The sequence below is a fragment of the Mirounga leonina genome, unplaced genomic scaffold (genome assembly GCF_011800145.1).
Source record: "Mirounga leonina isolate KUSES-001 unplaced genomic scaffold, KU_Mleo_1.0 Mir_191, whole genome shotgun sequence".
Classification (NCBI taxonomy): domain Eukaryota; kingdom Metazoa; phylum Chordata; class Mammalia; order Carnivora; family Phocidae; genus Mirounga; species Mirounga leonina.
The window spans coordinates 117,957-130,234 of NW_023270484.1; the positions used below are offsets into that span (position 1 = coordinate 117,957).

Below are 12,278 nucleotides of genomic sequence, written 5' to 3' on the forward strand. Positions count from 1 at the left end.
TCCTAGGCCTTGGGTAAGTAGTGTTTAAGACCCTACTCCATCCTTGACCGCACCACCCAGTACTGCCTGCTTGGTTGCATTGGGTCATTTCTGTTTGCTTGGAGAGCAATGAGGTTGGTCTCTGGAGACGCTATGGAGTGTAAGGAGGTTTTGAAAGGTTTGTGAGTTGTGCCGGCTTCTCTGGCAGGAGGAGGAGTGGTTGAATGAGTTCTGATTGGTCCTCGGAATCTGATAATAGCTGTTCCCAGTTTCCATCAGCTGATGATTTCAGTGCATTCTTTTTAAGAACAACATAAAGTTCACATTCTTTTCAGGCCCAAGGCCCAAATAAGAAATTGAAATATGTTATAGCCCTCAAGCATTTGATACTGCACAAACCAATGAATGTCTCTGAGTATTTTACCCGGTCCTAGTCATAAGTAAATGTTATGCACCTAATTCTTGCTATTTACTAAAGACAGTCTTTGCTTCATTTTCCATACCTGGTTTTTACAGAACTTTTATGGTACTCACTTCCAAAAAGTACCTTCAGAAAAAATTGTTGACATCTTCATCAGAAACTGTGGGTCAGAGTGCTTTCTGGGCTTCTGTTACCCTTACCTTTGACCACTATTTTGCCTGACCCATAATTTTCCTGAGAATTTGATCATTCTGTGATTTAGTAACTACTTATTGGCAGGCTAATGAATGGCACACATGAGTTATTGTCCAGGTACAGAATGGTTCTGGAAAGCAACAACCTTTCTAAAGGATCTGGCAGCTATAAAGGGACAAACCTTTGCAAGTTCTACTATACACCCCTTTCTAAATGACTTACCTATTTTTATTCCTTAATGTTTGCACTTTCATGTAACAGTCAGGAATAAAAGCAGTGATATAACACAAAGAAGGCCAGCATGTCATATGCTGGGACCAGCAAGCAATACAGATGTTGGAAAGGCTTTTTGGTAGCCTCCTTTGCTCTTTGAGCTCCCCCACTTGCTGGGTCCAGAACCAACAGGATTAGCAAAGATGGCATAGGAGTTAAATAACAGTACATTCAATTATCATAAATAATTAAATGCACTTAGTTTTATATGACTTATCTTAAGCATTAAAATAGCTGCTTTTGACATTAAACCCAAGTTACTGATTTCACAGTAAAAGTTATAGGATCCCACAAAAAGGGGAGGAAAGTGGGTGAGGAATCCCTCTCAGGTGGAAAATCAGGGCACTTAAACTAAACCTTGAAGATAGGACAGGATTTAAAGATAAATAAGCTCAGAATACTGGCAGTTTCTTGGGTGGCAATGGTCCAGCAAGGGACAGTTGGGCAATGCCTGCATGGCATAGGTCGTCTTTGGTGATATATGGTGAGTCTGGAGGAAATCAATAAAGCTAGTCACAAAACTCTGGCTTTCTGAGAGCAGAGGTAGCAACTTGAAGACAGATAAAGAAATTTTGAGAATGAAGGTGCTTACAATGTCAAGACTTTTTAGGAATAATGTGAAGGCTTTATGAGGTATTTGTAGGACACAATATCCAGCCCTGAGGATTCATATCATAGGCACTTGATAACTATTCTGATGGATTATTTGGCATTTTTGGCAGCATTTGAATTCCTCAGTAATAGAAATCTGTGTCCCTTCTCCTGAGATTTTCAGAGAATGCATGTTTGGAGACCTAGATATGTGAACTCCTCCTGTCAGTTTGTGCTTCAAAAGGTACCTGTACAACTGTCACATATGGATCGTGGATCACCACATCAAAAACTAATGATGTATTCTATGGTAACTAACATAACTTAATTAAAAAACAAATACTGACCAAAAAAAGAAACATTTATGTATAACATTTAACCATGTTGTTAAACTATATTCTCTATAATTACACATGAGAACTAAATAATGGTGATTATAGGCATATGGGCATGGATGACCATGGTATTCTCATGAAACTCCAGGAGGAAATCAGGATTCCTTATACAGAGTAATGATTGCAAACTTTTCCTGTGTAGACACAGTTTGAAAATATGTGTTGATGCAGTAGGATGACAAGAATGTATTGTTCAGGTCTGTATTGCATCCCAATTCCAGCTATCTCAGAGGCAAAGGGAATGAATTTTGTCATTGTAATGCACAATAGTTGGGATACTGCTGTAAACACAGAGCTAGTTAAGTATGTAGCAAATTCTCTCAGGGAATGACTTGTCAAAGCAGAAGATGGAGAAGATATTGTGACAGGCAGAGAAATAATCCTACATTTCAATGAAACAAAATGGAAAAAAAGCCTTTTTAATGGCATTAACCACAATATCCAAGTCTGCATAATGGCCAAAAAACAGGACACTAAAAATTAGTGCATGCAGTGATAACTAGTGATGCTAGTTTCCTTAAGTCAAACTCATTATCTGTAGTGTAAAAACTGTAAGCTACTCTTGAAAGAAAATTTCCAGTGAAGAGTAAGACCAATTGTGATAATAGTAAAAGACATGGGATGTTCAGTCACAAAAAGTAGATTTTGATTGGGGATGTTCAGTCACAAAAAGTAGATTTTGATTGGCTTAAACTAACATTCATTTATTGTTCATTCAATATATACATATAAAAATATATTTGTCAGTAACTGTGCTCAATCTGTGCTGATGTCCAAGACAAAGTAAAGGGGTTCAACCTAAGAGTTGTATGATGGAAACTGGCATGGCTAAAAAGAGTTTGAATGCAACTCAAAACGGATAATGAAAAAGAAACTTATGAACCTGCTAAGGTAAACGGTTGTCTTTAAAGGCTTGTTAACTATGCTGAATTTCAGGGCTCAGAATTTAAAAGACATCAAAAACAGAATGAGGAATTAAGCCTGAAATAGGCTGTGGATGGAATCAGAAAGCAACATAAATGTATCCACTAAAAAATATAAAAGGTGGACTAATGAGGGGAGGAAATGAAGGCACAAACTGGAATGTTTTGAGATCACTAGGGCAAAAGAGGCCTTTGATAATAACACCTGTAAAATTACACAACATTCTGAGGCCTGCAGTCCATGACTGCAGCATGTGATGACATGGTTGCTGAACTGATGAGTGTTATACTTTCCACTATGAATGTATTTTTTAATGAAGACAACCTTTGCCAACTAAAATCCAAGGACTCTTCTAAATAACTGGGAGAATATAATGTAATTGAGAAAATACTAAAGTAAATACTATGTATTTGTCTTTTCTAGATTTCATATACATGTATCTCTTCCACATCAATTTTTTTAAGATTTTATTTATTGCAGAGCACATACAAGTGGGGGAGGGGCAAAGGGAGAGGGAATCTGCTTCTGGACACAAGTCTGCAATAGATGCAAGGCTCGATCCCAGGACCCTGGGATCATAACCTGAGCCGAAAGCAGACGTTTAGCAACTGAACTACCCAGGCGCCCCCTTCCACATCACTGTAATTTATGCCCTCATTTTATTCATCTTGGACTATTTCAGAAATTACTTAACTCCAAATGCTTCTTTTCCTTTGCTCCCATTCTTTTTAAAATACATACAATTTATTTAGGATGTATGTCAACTGTTCTTGCCAAATGACAAAAAAATACAATAAATAAAATAAAGATTTTTACTCTGAACTATTTCAAAAAATAAACATAATGAAACCATAAAGATGAACATGTAATTTTATTGTTCAAATAAGAGAATTGCCAATATGTGGTCAATTGCCAACAAATGATAATCTTTGTTATCTTGCATAATGATAGTCCTTTGACAGATCAGTTGTAATTAGGATGATGTGCATACGATGGAGACGGTTGATGAGTTGACCTTGAAAGTGAGGCAGCAGAAGTATCACCTATCACTGGCATTGTGAACCATGGGTTGCCTGCCGGTTGCAGGTTAGAAAAACGAGCCTCACTGGCTGACAAATCAGCATATCTAGTTGGAAAAGTGGAAGGCTCCACCATTGTTCCAAAATAACTGCTCTGTAAGGGAGATATGATACGGTACTGAGATGTAGAAGTTGTAGTTGTAACAAAGTTCACAATGTGGCCATTTGCTTGAGTGTAGCTGCTATGTGAGTGCATGTGAAAAGTGGTCAACTGGTTTAAAATAGCATGTTGCTCCATTCCAATTTGTTCCGATGGTCTAACTGACATTGTTGATGCAGGAGAAATATCACTTCTCACAGGGGCAGTTGTAGTAGCAATTCTCTGGCTGGGAGAAGGCTTCCTTATTAGAGGCACATTTAAATTGGTGGAGTTTGAACATACCCTTTCTCCATTAGTTTCAGCAACAAAACCAGAATTAGGACTATCCACATTATCCCCTGCTCTGCAGGGTTTCTTGTTGAAATCTTGAACTAATGAAACTGTAGAAGAATTTTTAATCCCGACTCTTCTTTTCATTCTTACTAAAAGTTGGGGGCAGCCTCGTTTAAAATATGGATTATGATAGAACTGTAACTAAAACCAAAGGAGAAAGTTACTAAGTGACATTTCCAACCAAGATATGAGAAGATAACCTATAAAATCTGACTTTAGTTTCATCACACAAAGTCATCAAATAATATATTAGTATGTTAATATTTTTAAAAATTTACTTACTGGAAACAAACATTTAATTATGGTTCATGAAAATGTGTTATATATTTACAAGTAACAGTGAATAGCACTTTAAGTGGCTTCAGGACCTTATTTAAAGTTCATTGGTAAGGGTCAAAGATACTACCAAAATTTCTTATAACCCTGAATGTTCCATGCCTAAGCTGGCCTCAATTTTTAAAAAATATTAAAAATTTAAAAATCTGACTTTAGCCTATACATATGAACATATTTACTGCTATACAAGGTAAAATCTTATATATTCTTTATATAAGTAATAACATTTTTGAATACCTTGCTTAAAACAGAAACTTCTTTTTCCTCTGCTAGAAAGTCAGCCAGAGAAGCAGATCTTTGAAAACTCTGTCGCATTTTACTAAATCCATAAAGATTAAGCTGGCGAACTAAACTCTTCATACTTCCAGTTTCAAATATTCTGTAAGGAGACTTTCTCTCCAAAACTTCTTTCTTGAAGAGTTCCTCATCAATCACTATAGAAGTTCCCTTCTCATCCCACCAAATTGACTTGAATTGATCACTTTCAACTATTTTCCAAAGTTTCCTGGGAAAGGTCAGAGAAAAAAAATCATTATCTTCATCTGGTTCAGAGACACAGAATGTGTAACGTGGTCTTTTTATCAAGGACCCTCCTGACAAGGCCTGAAAAGCATTTTCTTCAATCATAGACCTCAGGTCCACATCTCCAGTGAATGTGTGATCACACAAAGGAGCACTAATGGAGGCTGCGGAACTAGTCAATCCATCTTTAGGAGAATCATCTTGAATTTCTGAAGAAACATGTGCCATCTCAAGTAAGTTTTCCTTCAGCTACGTTTCTCATCTGCATGGTTTTGAACACTGCAGCTTCAAATGCCGCTTTGGCTGGCCTAAGCAGATAAACTATCCAGACCATCACAATGGTCCACCACCTGAGTAGCTGTGACATCACAAGATGCCTGTTTCCTAGCAATTAAAGCCAGAGTGTTTACTTTTGAAATTCATTCAGTTAAAATAAAGTACTTAAAATAAAAGTTATGTATACAGCGACCAAAAAAATAAGATGTACAAAATCTCATTTTTACAAAATTTTTTAAAGAAACAAATACATAATTATATTTAGCCCTGATAAAAAATTATTTCCCTCTTCTAAACACAATCTTACTAGGTTGGTGCCAATAACATAAAACCTGGTAAATGAAAACTGCAAAAAACTGAGTAAAACAAAAGATTTAAAAAGCCCTGACAATTTGGAACTTAAATCTGTGTAACCTGCATATAAAGAAAGTCACTGAAACCACAAGTTAGTGGTTGCCCTGGGCCAGGTGAGAGGGGAACAGAAAGTTCTGTTTAAAGGATTTTTTCTTAAGATGTTGAAAAATTTAAGAATTAGGTAATATGATACATTACAAAGATACAGTTGCCCCTGAATTTTATATTTTGAAATGGTTATTTTTACATAATGTGTATTTTGCCTCAATTTTTTAACAGTAGCCTGAATCTGTTATTATTACTGACTAAAATAAAATGTAATTAGGTTTCTGAATATAAAGTTAACTTATCTGTTTATCTTATGTAAGTACTCTGTGTTAAATAGTATCAAATACATTTCATAGTCATATTAGTGGAATAAATATGATTTTGTTTGGTATGTCTGTAAATACCTGTTGGATAGTCAGGAAGTAAAAGATTTTAAGAGATGTCAAGAGATCCACCATGAATGAGAACCTAAAGAGTTGGAGATAAAAAATAACATGACAGTGTTATAAATAAAATCTATTTGTGTGTGTGTCTTGGGAAAATTGCTTTTATTGCAACAGCCAATGTATTTATACAAAAAGCTTATGTGGGATAATCTTTGCGCCCAACAAACAGAATGTACATTTGTAAGGCAATCTTAATTTTGAGTAAAAAGTTTCTTTTCTGTCTAGCAATAACCATACTCCACCTACAGTAAGAATTTCTGTAGGTTCATGGTGTAATATTGTGACTGCTTTGCTTTTTCAATAGGTGTAGAAGAAATTAATTATTTTTACAATTGCCATATTTTATCATGCCTCAGAAAGAGATACCAATGTTAGGAGGATGTCTTAGTTTAATATACTTTTTAAATCCAGAATTTTATGTATTAACAGTAAGTAATAAACATTTTCACATCAGTAAATATTTCATGAAGATAAAAAGATACTCACTCCAGGGTGGCTTTGTTGGTTAAGCATCCAACTCTTGGTTTTGGCTCAGGTCATAATCTCAGGATCATGAAATTAAGTCTCATGTCAGGCTCCAACCCAGCTGTGAGTCTGCTTGAGATCCTGTCCCCCCCCCCCCCCCCCCCCGCCCCGTCCCCTATCCACCACTCTCTCTCTCAAATAAACAAATAAAATAAATCTTTAAAAAAAAAGAAAGATACTCCCTCCAGATGCAGGTTCATGAATTTTGACAATCATTTCATTCAAACATTTTTTTTTTTTGCAAAATTGTAAAGATGTGTATTTATATTCTAGGGCATTTCCTTAATTTTCCACATGCAATTTTTGTTGGGGGCCTAGTGATTATCTATGGCTACAAACAATGGGGTGTATATGTAGAGAAAACAGTGAGTTAATGCAAGGAACAGAAAGTAGAAATCACATTAAATGTAGAAAAGTTTCATCAAGTAGGGAGAAAGAAGAGTTTGGGGATTTTAGGGAAAGATGGCCTAATTCAAATTTCATCTGACTCTAAATTTTAAACCTTACCTCCATAAAGATAAAAGAAATGAGCAATTTTATCTGGAATACATGAATATAATAGGCTGTATCTTCTTAGCTATATAGAAGAATAAGATTTCTGTCTTTGCAATCTTTTTATCACTTAGAATGTGATGCACCTTACATTCTCTCTGGTTAGTGCTTACTCAATAACAAAATTCTTTTCTTTCTCTTCTGTCTTTGTGAAGAGGTTTTATAGACTGGATGCAGATTTTGTTTTTAATTATATTCCTCCAGTATGTGTTATATTTAACCTGGAGACTACATGAAAAGGAAAAGGCAGATGAGAGAAGGTTAAGTTTGCAAAATGAAATAAGAGACAGGAATGGTCATGTTCAAGGTAGGTGAGTAAAGCCCCTCATTTCACTAGGAGTCCTAAGAGATTTCAGGTTGAAAATAAAATCACTTATGGTTTGAACATGCTCCAAAACTATAGGACAGCAAATAGGTGCAGCTCCAACAGCTCTTTTTCAGCTGCTTCTACCTATCCCATTCTCGGCCTAAAGCCAGATATTTTACAATAGTTGTATCTGTCATAAATCCGGTGACTTTAGGGTTTGTTTTTCTGAAGGCTTGAAGGCAGAGACTCTCTCAACTGATTCTATATGAGAAAAGAGAACATGCTGATGAGCTCTCTCAGGTTGGACAATGGTTAATGTATTATAAAATTTACTACAAAATTAGTAAATAATTAGTAGAAGGATGAACTGTTTAATTTTTTAAGCTAAACCTCAACTGTATGGTGACATAACATAATAAAGAACACTACATCTAAAACTAATGAAGTAATGTATGGGGATTAAGATAACAATAAAAAATTTTAAAAAAAAACTAAAAAAAAAGTTTAACTAAAATGGCTTTCGACCATCAATTTCTAAATTTTTGAAGCAAATATGGAAAAATGTTTATAATAGTTGAAGATAAAGGATTGGGCATATGGGTTTCACTGTACTGTTCTTTCTGATTTCTGTATTTTTGAAATTTTGATTATAAATATTAAATTTTTTTAAAAGAATTCCAATGTATTCCTGAAGGATAAAACAACCCTCCAAGCTGGAAAAAAAAATAATAAATAAATTTAAAATAAATAAAATAAATAAATAAATCTCAACCAAGTGGCAGAAAGGCAGTGTATTTTGAGTTAGTCAGATGTTTTGCAGCACCCATGTACACCTGAATTCCCTTGTTCTGTGACTGTTCTCTTTAACTTTACACTTTAAATTTTTAGACCGCCAATGACAAATTTTTAAACTCTGAGGTTTTACTGTATGTAGATGTTTTCACAGGTATTTATTTTCTAAAAATAAACTTTACAGGTCAGCTTACATGTTCTGAGGAGAGAGGAGTGGATTGGGCTGGGCTGGGAGAAAGGTATAATCTTTAATATCTATACATTTGATTTATGGATTGCTGGGGAGATAACGGATTTCATTTCTTATAATACTGATTTCCTTCTTCCCTTAAGCTCAGTTGTCTCCAGTTATGAATCATGTCTTTCTTTATGCTTTTCATCTCCTTTCGTAGTATCTTAGATCTCCCTCTTTTCACCTACTCTCTATTTTATTCTTTCCTTCCCTTTTTTTCTTATTCATGTAGTCACTCCGGATTTAAAAATCATTTAAAATAATATCTTTCTTTTGCTAACATTGTATCTTTAGCTTACATTATTTCAAAAGAACATTTTTATGACATCTTTGGGTGAGTAATGAAATCATCTGCAAATGACTATTTCATATTTCCATATTTACACATACTTCATAGGTACATATGAATGTTTTATTCTCTTCTCTCTTCTGTACTTATAAGTGGTACAGTATACTTTCTATCTCATCATTTTAAGAGATACACTGTCTCTCTTTTGAGAAATTACACTTAATTATTTCGTATGTTATCCTTTTGATCCATTCATTATGAAAATATCTTCCTTTCATATTTCTTATAGATCACATCTGCTAATAAGAAATTTAGTCCATTTGGGGGGCACCTGGGTGGCTTAGTCATTGAGCGTCTGCCTTCAGCTCAGGTCATGGTCCCAGGGTCCTGGGACCGAACCCCACATCGTGCTCTCTGCTCGGCAGGAAGCCTGCTTCTCCCCCTCCCACTCCCCCTGCTTGTGTTCCCTGTCTCGCTGTGTCTCTCTCTGTCAAATAAATAAAATGGTTTTTTTTAAAAATGAAATTTAGTCCATTTTTTATTTGGGTATATCTATCTGACCACCCCCAGAGTTCACTCACAATTACTAAATTTCTCCTCAGATTTTCATCCACTGGTTTTAGCAGCATTTCTAACCTAGAAAATCTGATTTCAGAACTTGCTTTGGAACATCAGTTGATCATTTATCATTAGGAAGTGATCTATGTTATCCCCAGTTTTTTGCTCTGAAATCTACTTTGATATTAATATGACCACCAAGTTGTTTTATGACTAGTACTTTTATGACTTTCCCATCCCTTTACCTGTGTTTTATTAATTTGTCTTTACTAATTATTTTTTTCTTATTTATTTTTTATCTTTTAAAGATTTTCATTCATTTGTTTGAGAGAGAGAGCACAAGGTGGGGGAGACAGAGACAGAGGGAGAAGCAGACTCCCCACTGAGCAGGGAGCCGAATGCCAGGCTTGATCCTAGGACCCTGGGATCATGACCTGAGCGGAAGGCAGACGCTTAACCCACTGAGCCACCCAGGTGCCCCCTTTGTTTTAATAGGTATTTCTTTTAATATGTATTTCTTGCAGGCAGCACTTACAGTTTTTTAAAATCCAGCCCAACAAGCTGTGCCTCCTTATTAGGGCATATAAGTCATTTACAGTTAATATACTTATTAAACTTTTCTACATACCCTATCAAATATGTTTTATTTTACTTAATCTCTTTTGTTGGCTTTTTAGCTATAACTGTCTTATTGTTAGTTGTTGTTTTGAGTTAATAGTACACATCTTTAACTTACTATACTCTACCTTCAAGGGATATTATATCTCTTCATGTACAGTAAAAGCATCTGAAAATTATATATTTCCTTTCTTCTCTTACAAGCCTTTTTGCCAATGTAATGCATTTTACTTTTCCTTATATACCCATAGTACATTGTTATTATTTTTGTGTCAATAGTCAACACTCAGATTTAGACTGATGGAAAACAAATTTTACAAATTGATTCAACTACTTAGCATTTTCAGCCTTTTGTGTAGCTCCACTACATATCTGTGCCACCTTATTAGTCAGTTAATAAAGTAGTTTTAGGTAGAGCAAACATACCAAAATTTTATTAAAATTTTAATATTTTAACTTTTAAATTTCTTTTGATTATTCAGCAATAAAAAAATGAAAACAAATAGTAGAGTCACTGTCTTAAAACTAAACTCATCTTTTTTTTTTAAGATTTTTTTAAAGATTTTTTTAATTTACTCATTTGAGAGAGAGAAGGAGCAGAGGGAGAAGCAGACTCCATGCTGAGTGTGGAGCCTGATGTGGGATTCCATCCCAGGACCCTGAGATCATGACCTGAGTTGAAACCAAGTCAAGTGCTCAACTGACTGAGCCACCCAGGCATCCCGAAACTCTCTTATCTTATTAAAATATTTAACTACACATAAGCTAGTGCATATTTTATTTGAAATACAAAATAAACATCTTAAAGTTTAAGAAGTTACAACTTTTAATGCTTTTTTATAGAAAATTGAGCCCTAGGTTTTCTAGATATGTGCTACCTGAGTCAGAACTAAGTCTCTCAATGATTACTCTTATTATAGGAACTTTTGAATTCTAAATTCTGAGGGAGAATGTGTCAGTGAAATTCCCTACTGCTGTCTCTTGCATCATTAACATCTATTACAGAGAAAAATAGGATAAAAGTATACGTTGTGTTTACTTCTTACCTACTAAATCTTAACTATTACTCATAACCAAGTATTGAAAAAATTATTGATTCATTGTATCAATTTATTGTCAATATATCTGGTGAGCAAATACATTTTGTTTATTAATTTGCTAGTATTTTACTTTACTAAATAAATAACTAAATTAGTCAATACCAGTAATATAACTTTTGGGCTCAGGTTATTTGAGATACTTTACATATTACAGTACTCTTCAAATAATGTTAGAATTGTTTTTAAATGTTCTTTATATTGATAGTTTTTTTTTTAAAGCTTTTTTAAACTGGGTGTTATATACAACTAATGAATCGTTGAACACTACAACAAAAATTATGTACTGTATGTTGGCTAACTGAACATAATAAAAATAATAACATAAATAAAATAAAAGATTTTTTAATTTTAAGTAATCTCTACACCTAGGGTGGCGCTCAAGTTTACAACCCCAAGATCAAGATCACATGCTCTTCCAACTATGCCAGCCAGGTGCACCATTATTGATAATTTTCTTAAATTTAGCTGGGCTTTTGTAAATGGAACTTTCTAGAGTGGAAGAAAGCAAAGTTGTTTAACATCTCCTCCCATCCCCCAGATTAAGTCAGTGATACTATAGAGAATATATTATTTGCTAATATTGGTGTATGGTGATTTGGGGTTCAAAGAGTAATCTTTAAGTCACCATTAAAACATGTTGATAGCACTTTGTTATGTTCGTCTTGAACTCTAAAAGTTTATACAATACTTACATTTTTTCAAATCTACTTTTTATTGATTTGTTTTGGTATAATTATTTTATTTATTTTATTTTATTTATTTATTTATTCATTCATTCATTCATTTATTTTGATGTAGTGATCCATGATTCACTGTTTACATATGACACCCAGTGCTCCATTCAATACATGCCCTCCTTAATACCCATCACCAGGCTAACTGATTCCCCCAACCCCCTCCTCTCTAGGAGTTTGTTTCTCAGTGTCCATAGTCTCTCATGGTTCGTCTCCCCCTCCAATTTCCCCCCCTTCATTTTTCCCTTCTTCTTTTTTTTTTTTTTAACATATAATGTATTATTTGTTTCAGAGGTACA

General features: G+C 34.5%; 1 protein-coding gene across 1 annotated transcript; it reads right to left on the reverse strand.

Moving 5' to 3' along the window:
* Positions 1-3,736: 3,736 nt before the first annotated feature.
* LOC118023937 (heat shock transcription factor, Y-linked-like) lies at positions 3,737-5,382 on the reverse strand. Its single transcript, XM_035025352.1, has 2 exons — positions 4,864-5,382; positions 3,737-4,431 (listed from the first exon to the last, which is right to left on the reverse strand). Exons 1-2 carry the CDS (start codon positions 5,374-5,376, stop codon positions 3,742-3,744), a joined length of 1,203 nt encoding a protein of 400 aa, XP_034881243.1. The 5' UTR covers positions 5,377-5,382; the 3' UTR covers positions 3,737-3,741.
* Between the last annotated feature and the right edge of the window lie 6,896 nt (positions 5,383-12,278).

Excerpts from the sequence above, each read along its gene's own strand:
- LOC118023937 (XM_035025352.1), bottom strand. The coding sequence starts at position 5,376 with ATGGCACATGTTTCTTCAGAAATTCAAGATGATTCTCCTAAAGATGGA. Across the intron at positions 4,432-4,863 it reads AAGTTTCTGTTTTAAGCAAG|TTACAGTTCTATCATAATCC; the intron begins GTATTCAAAAAT and ends CTTTGGTTTTAG.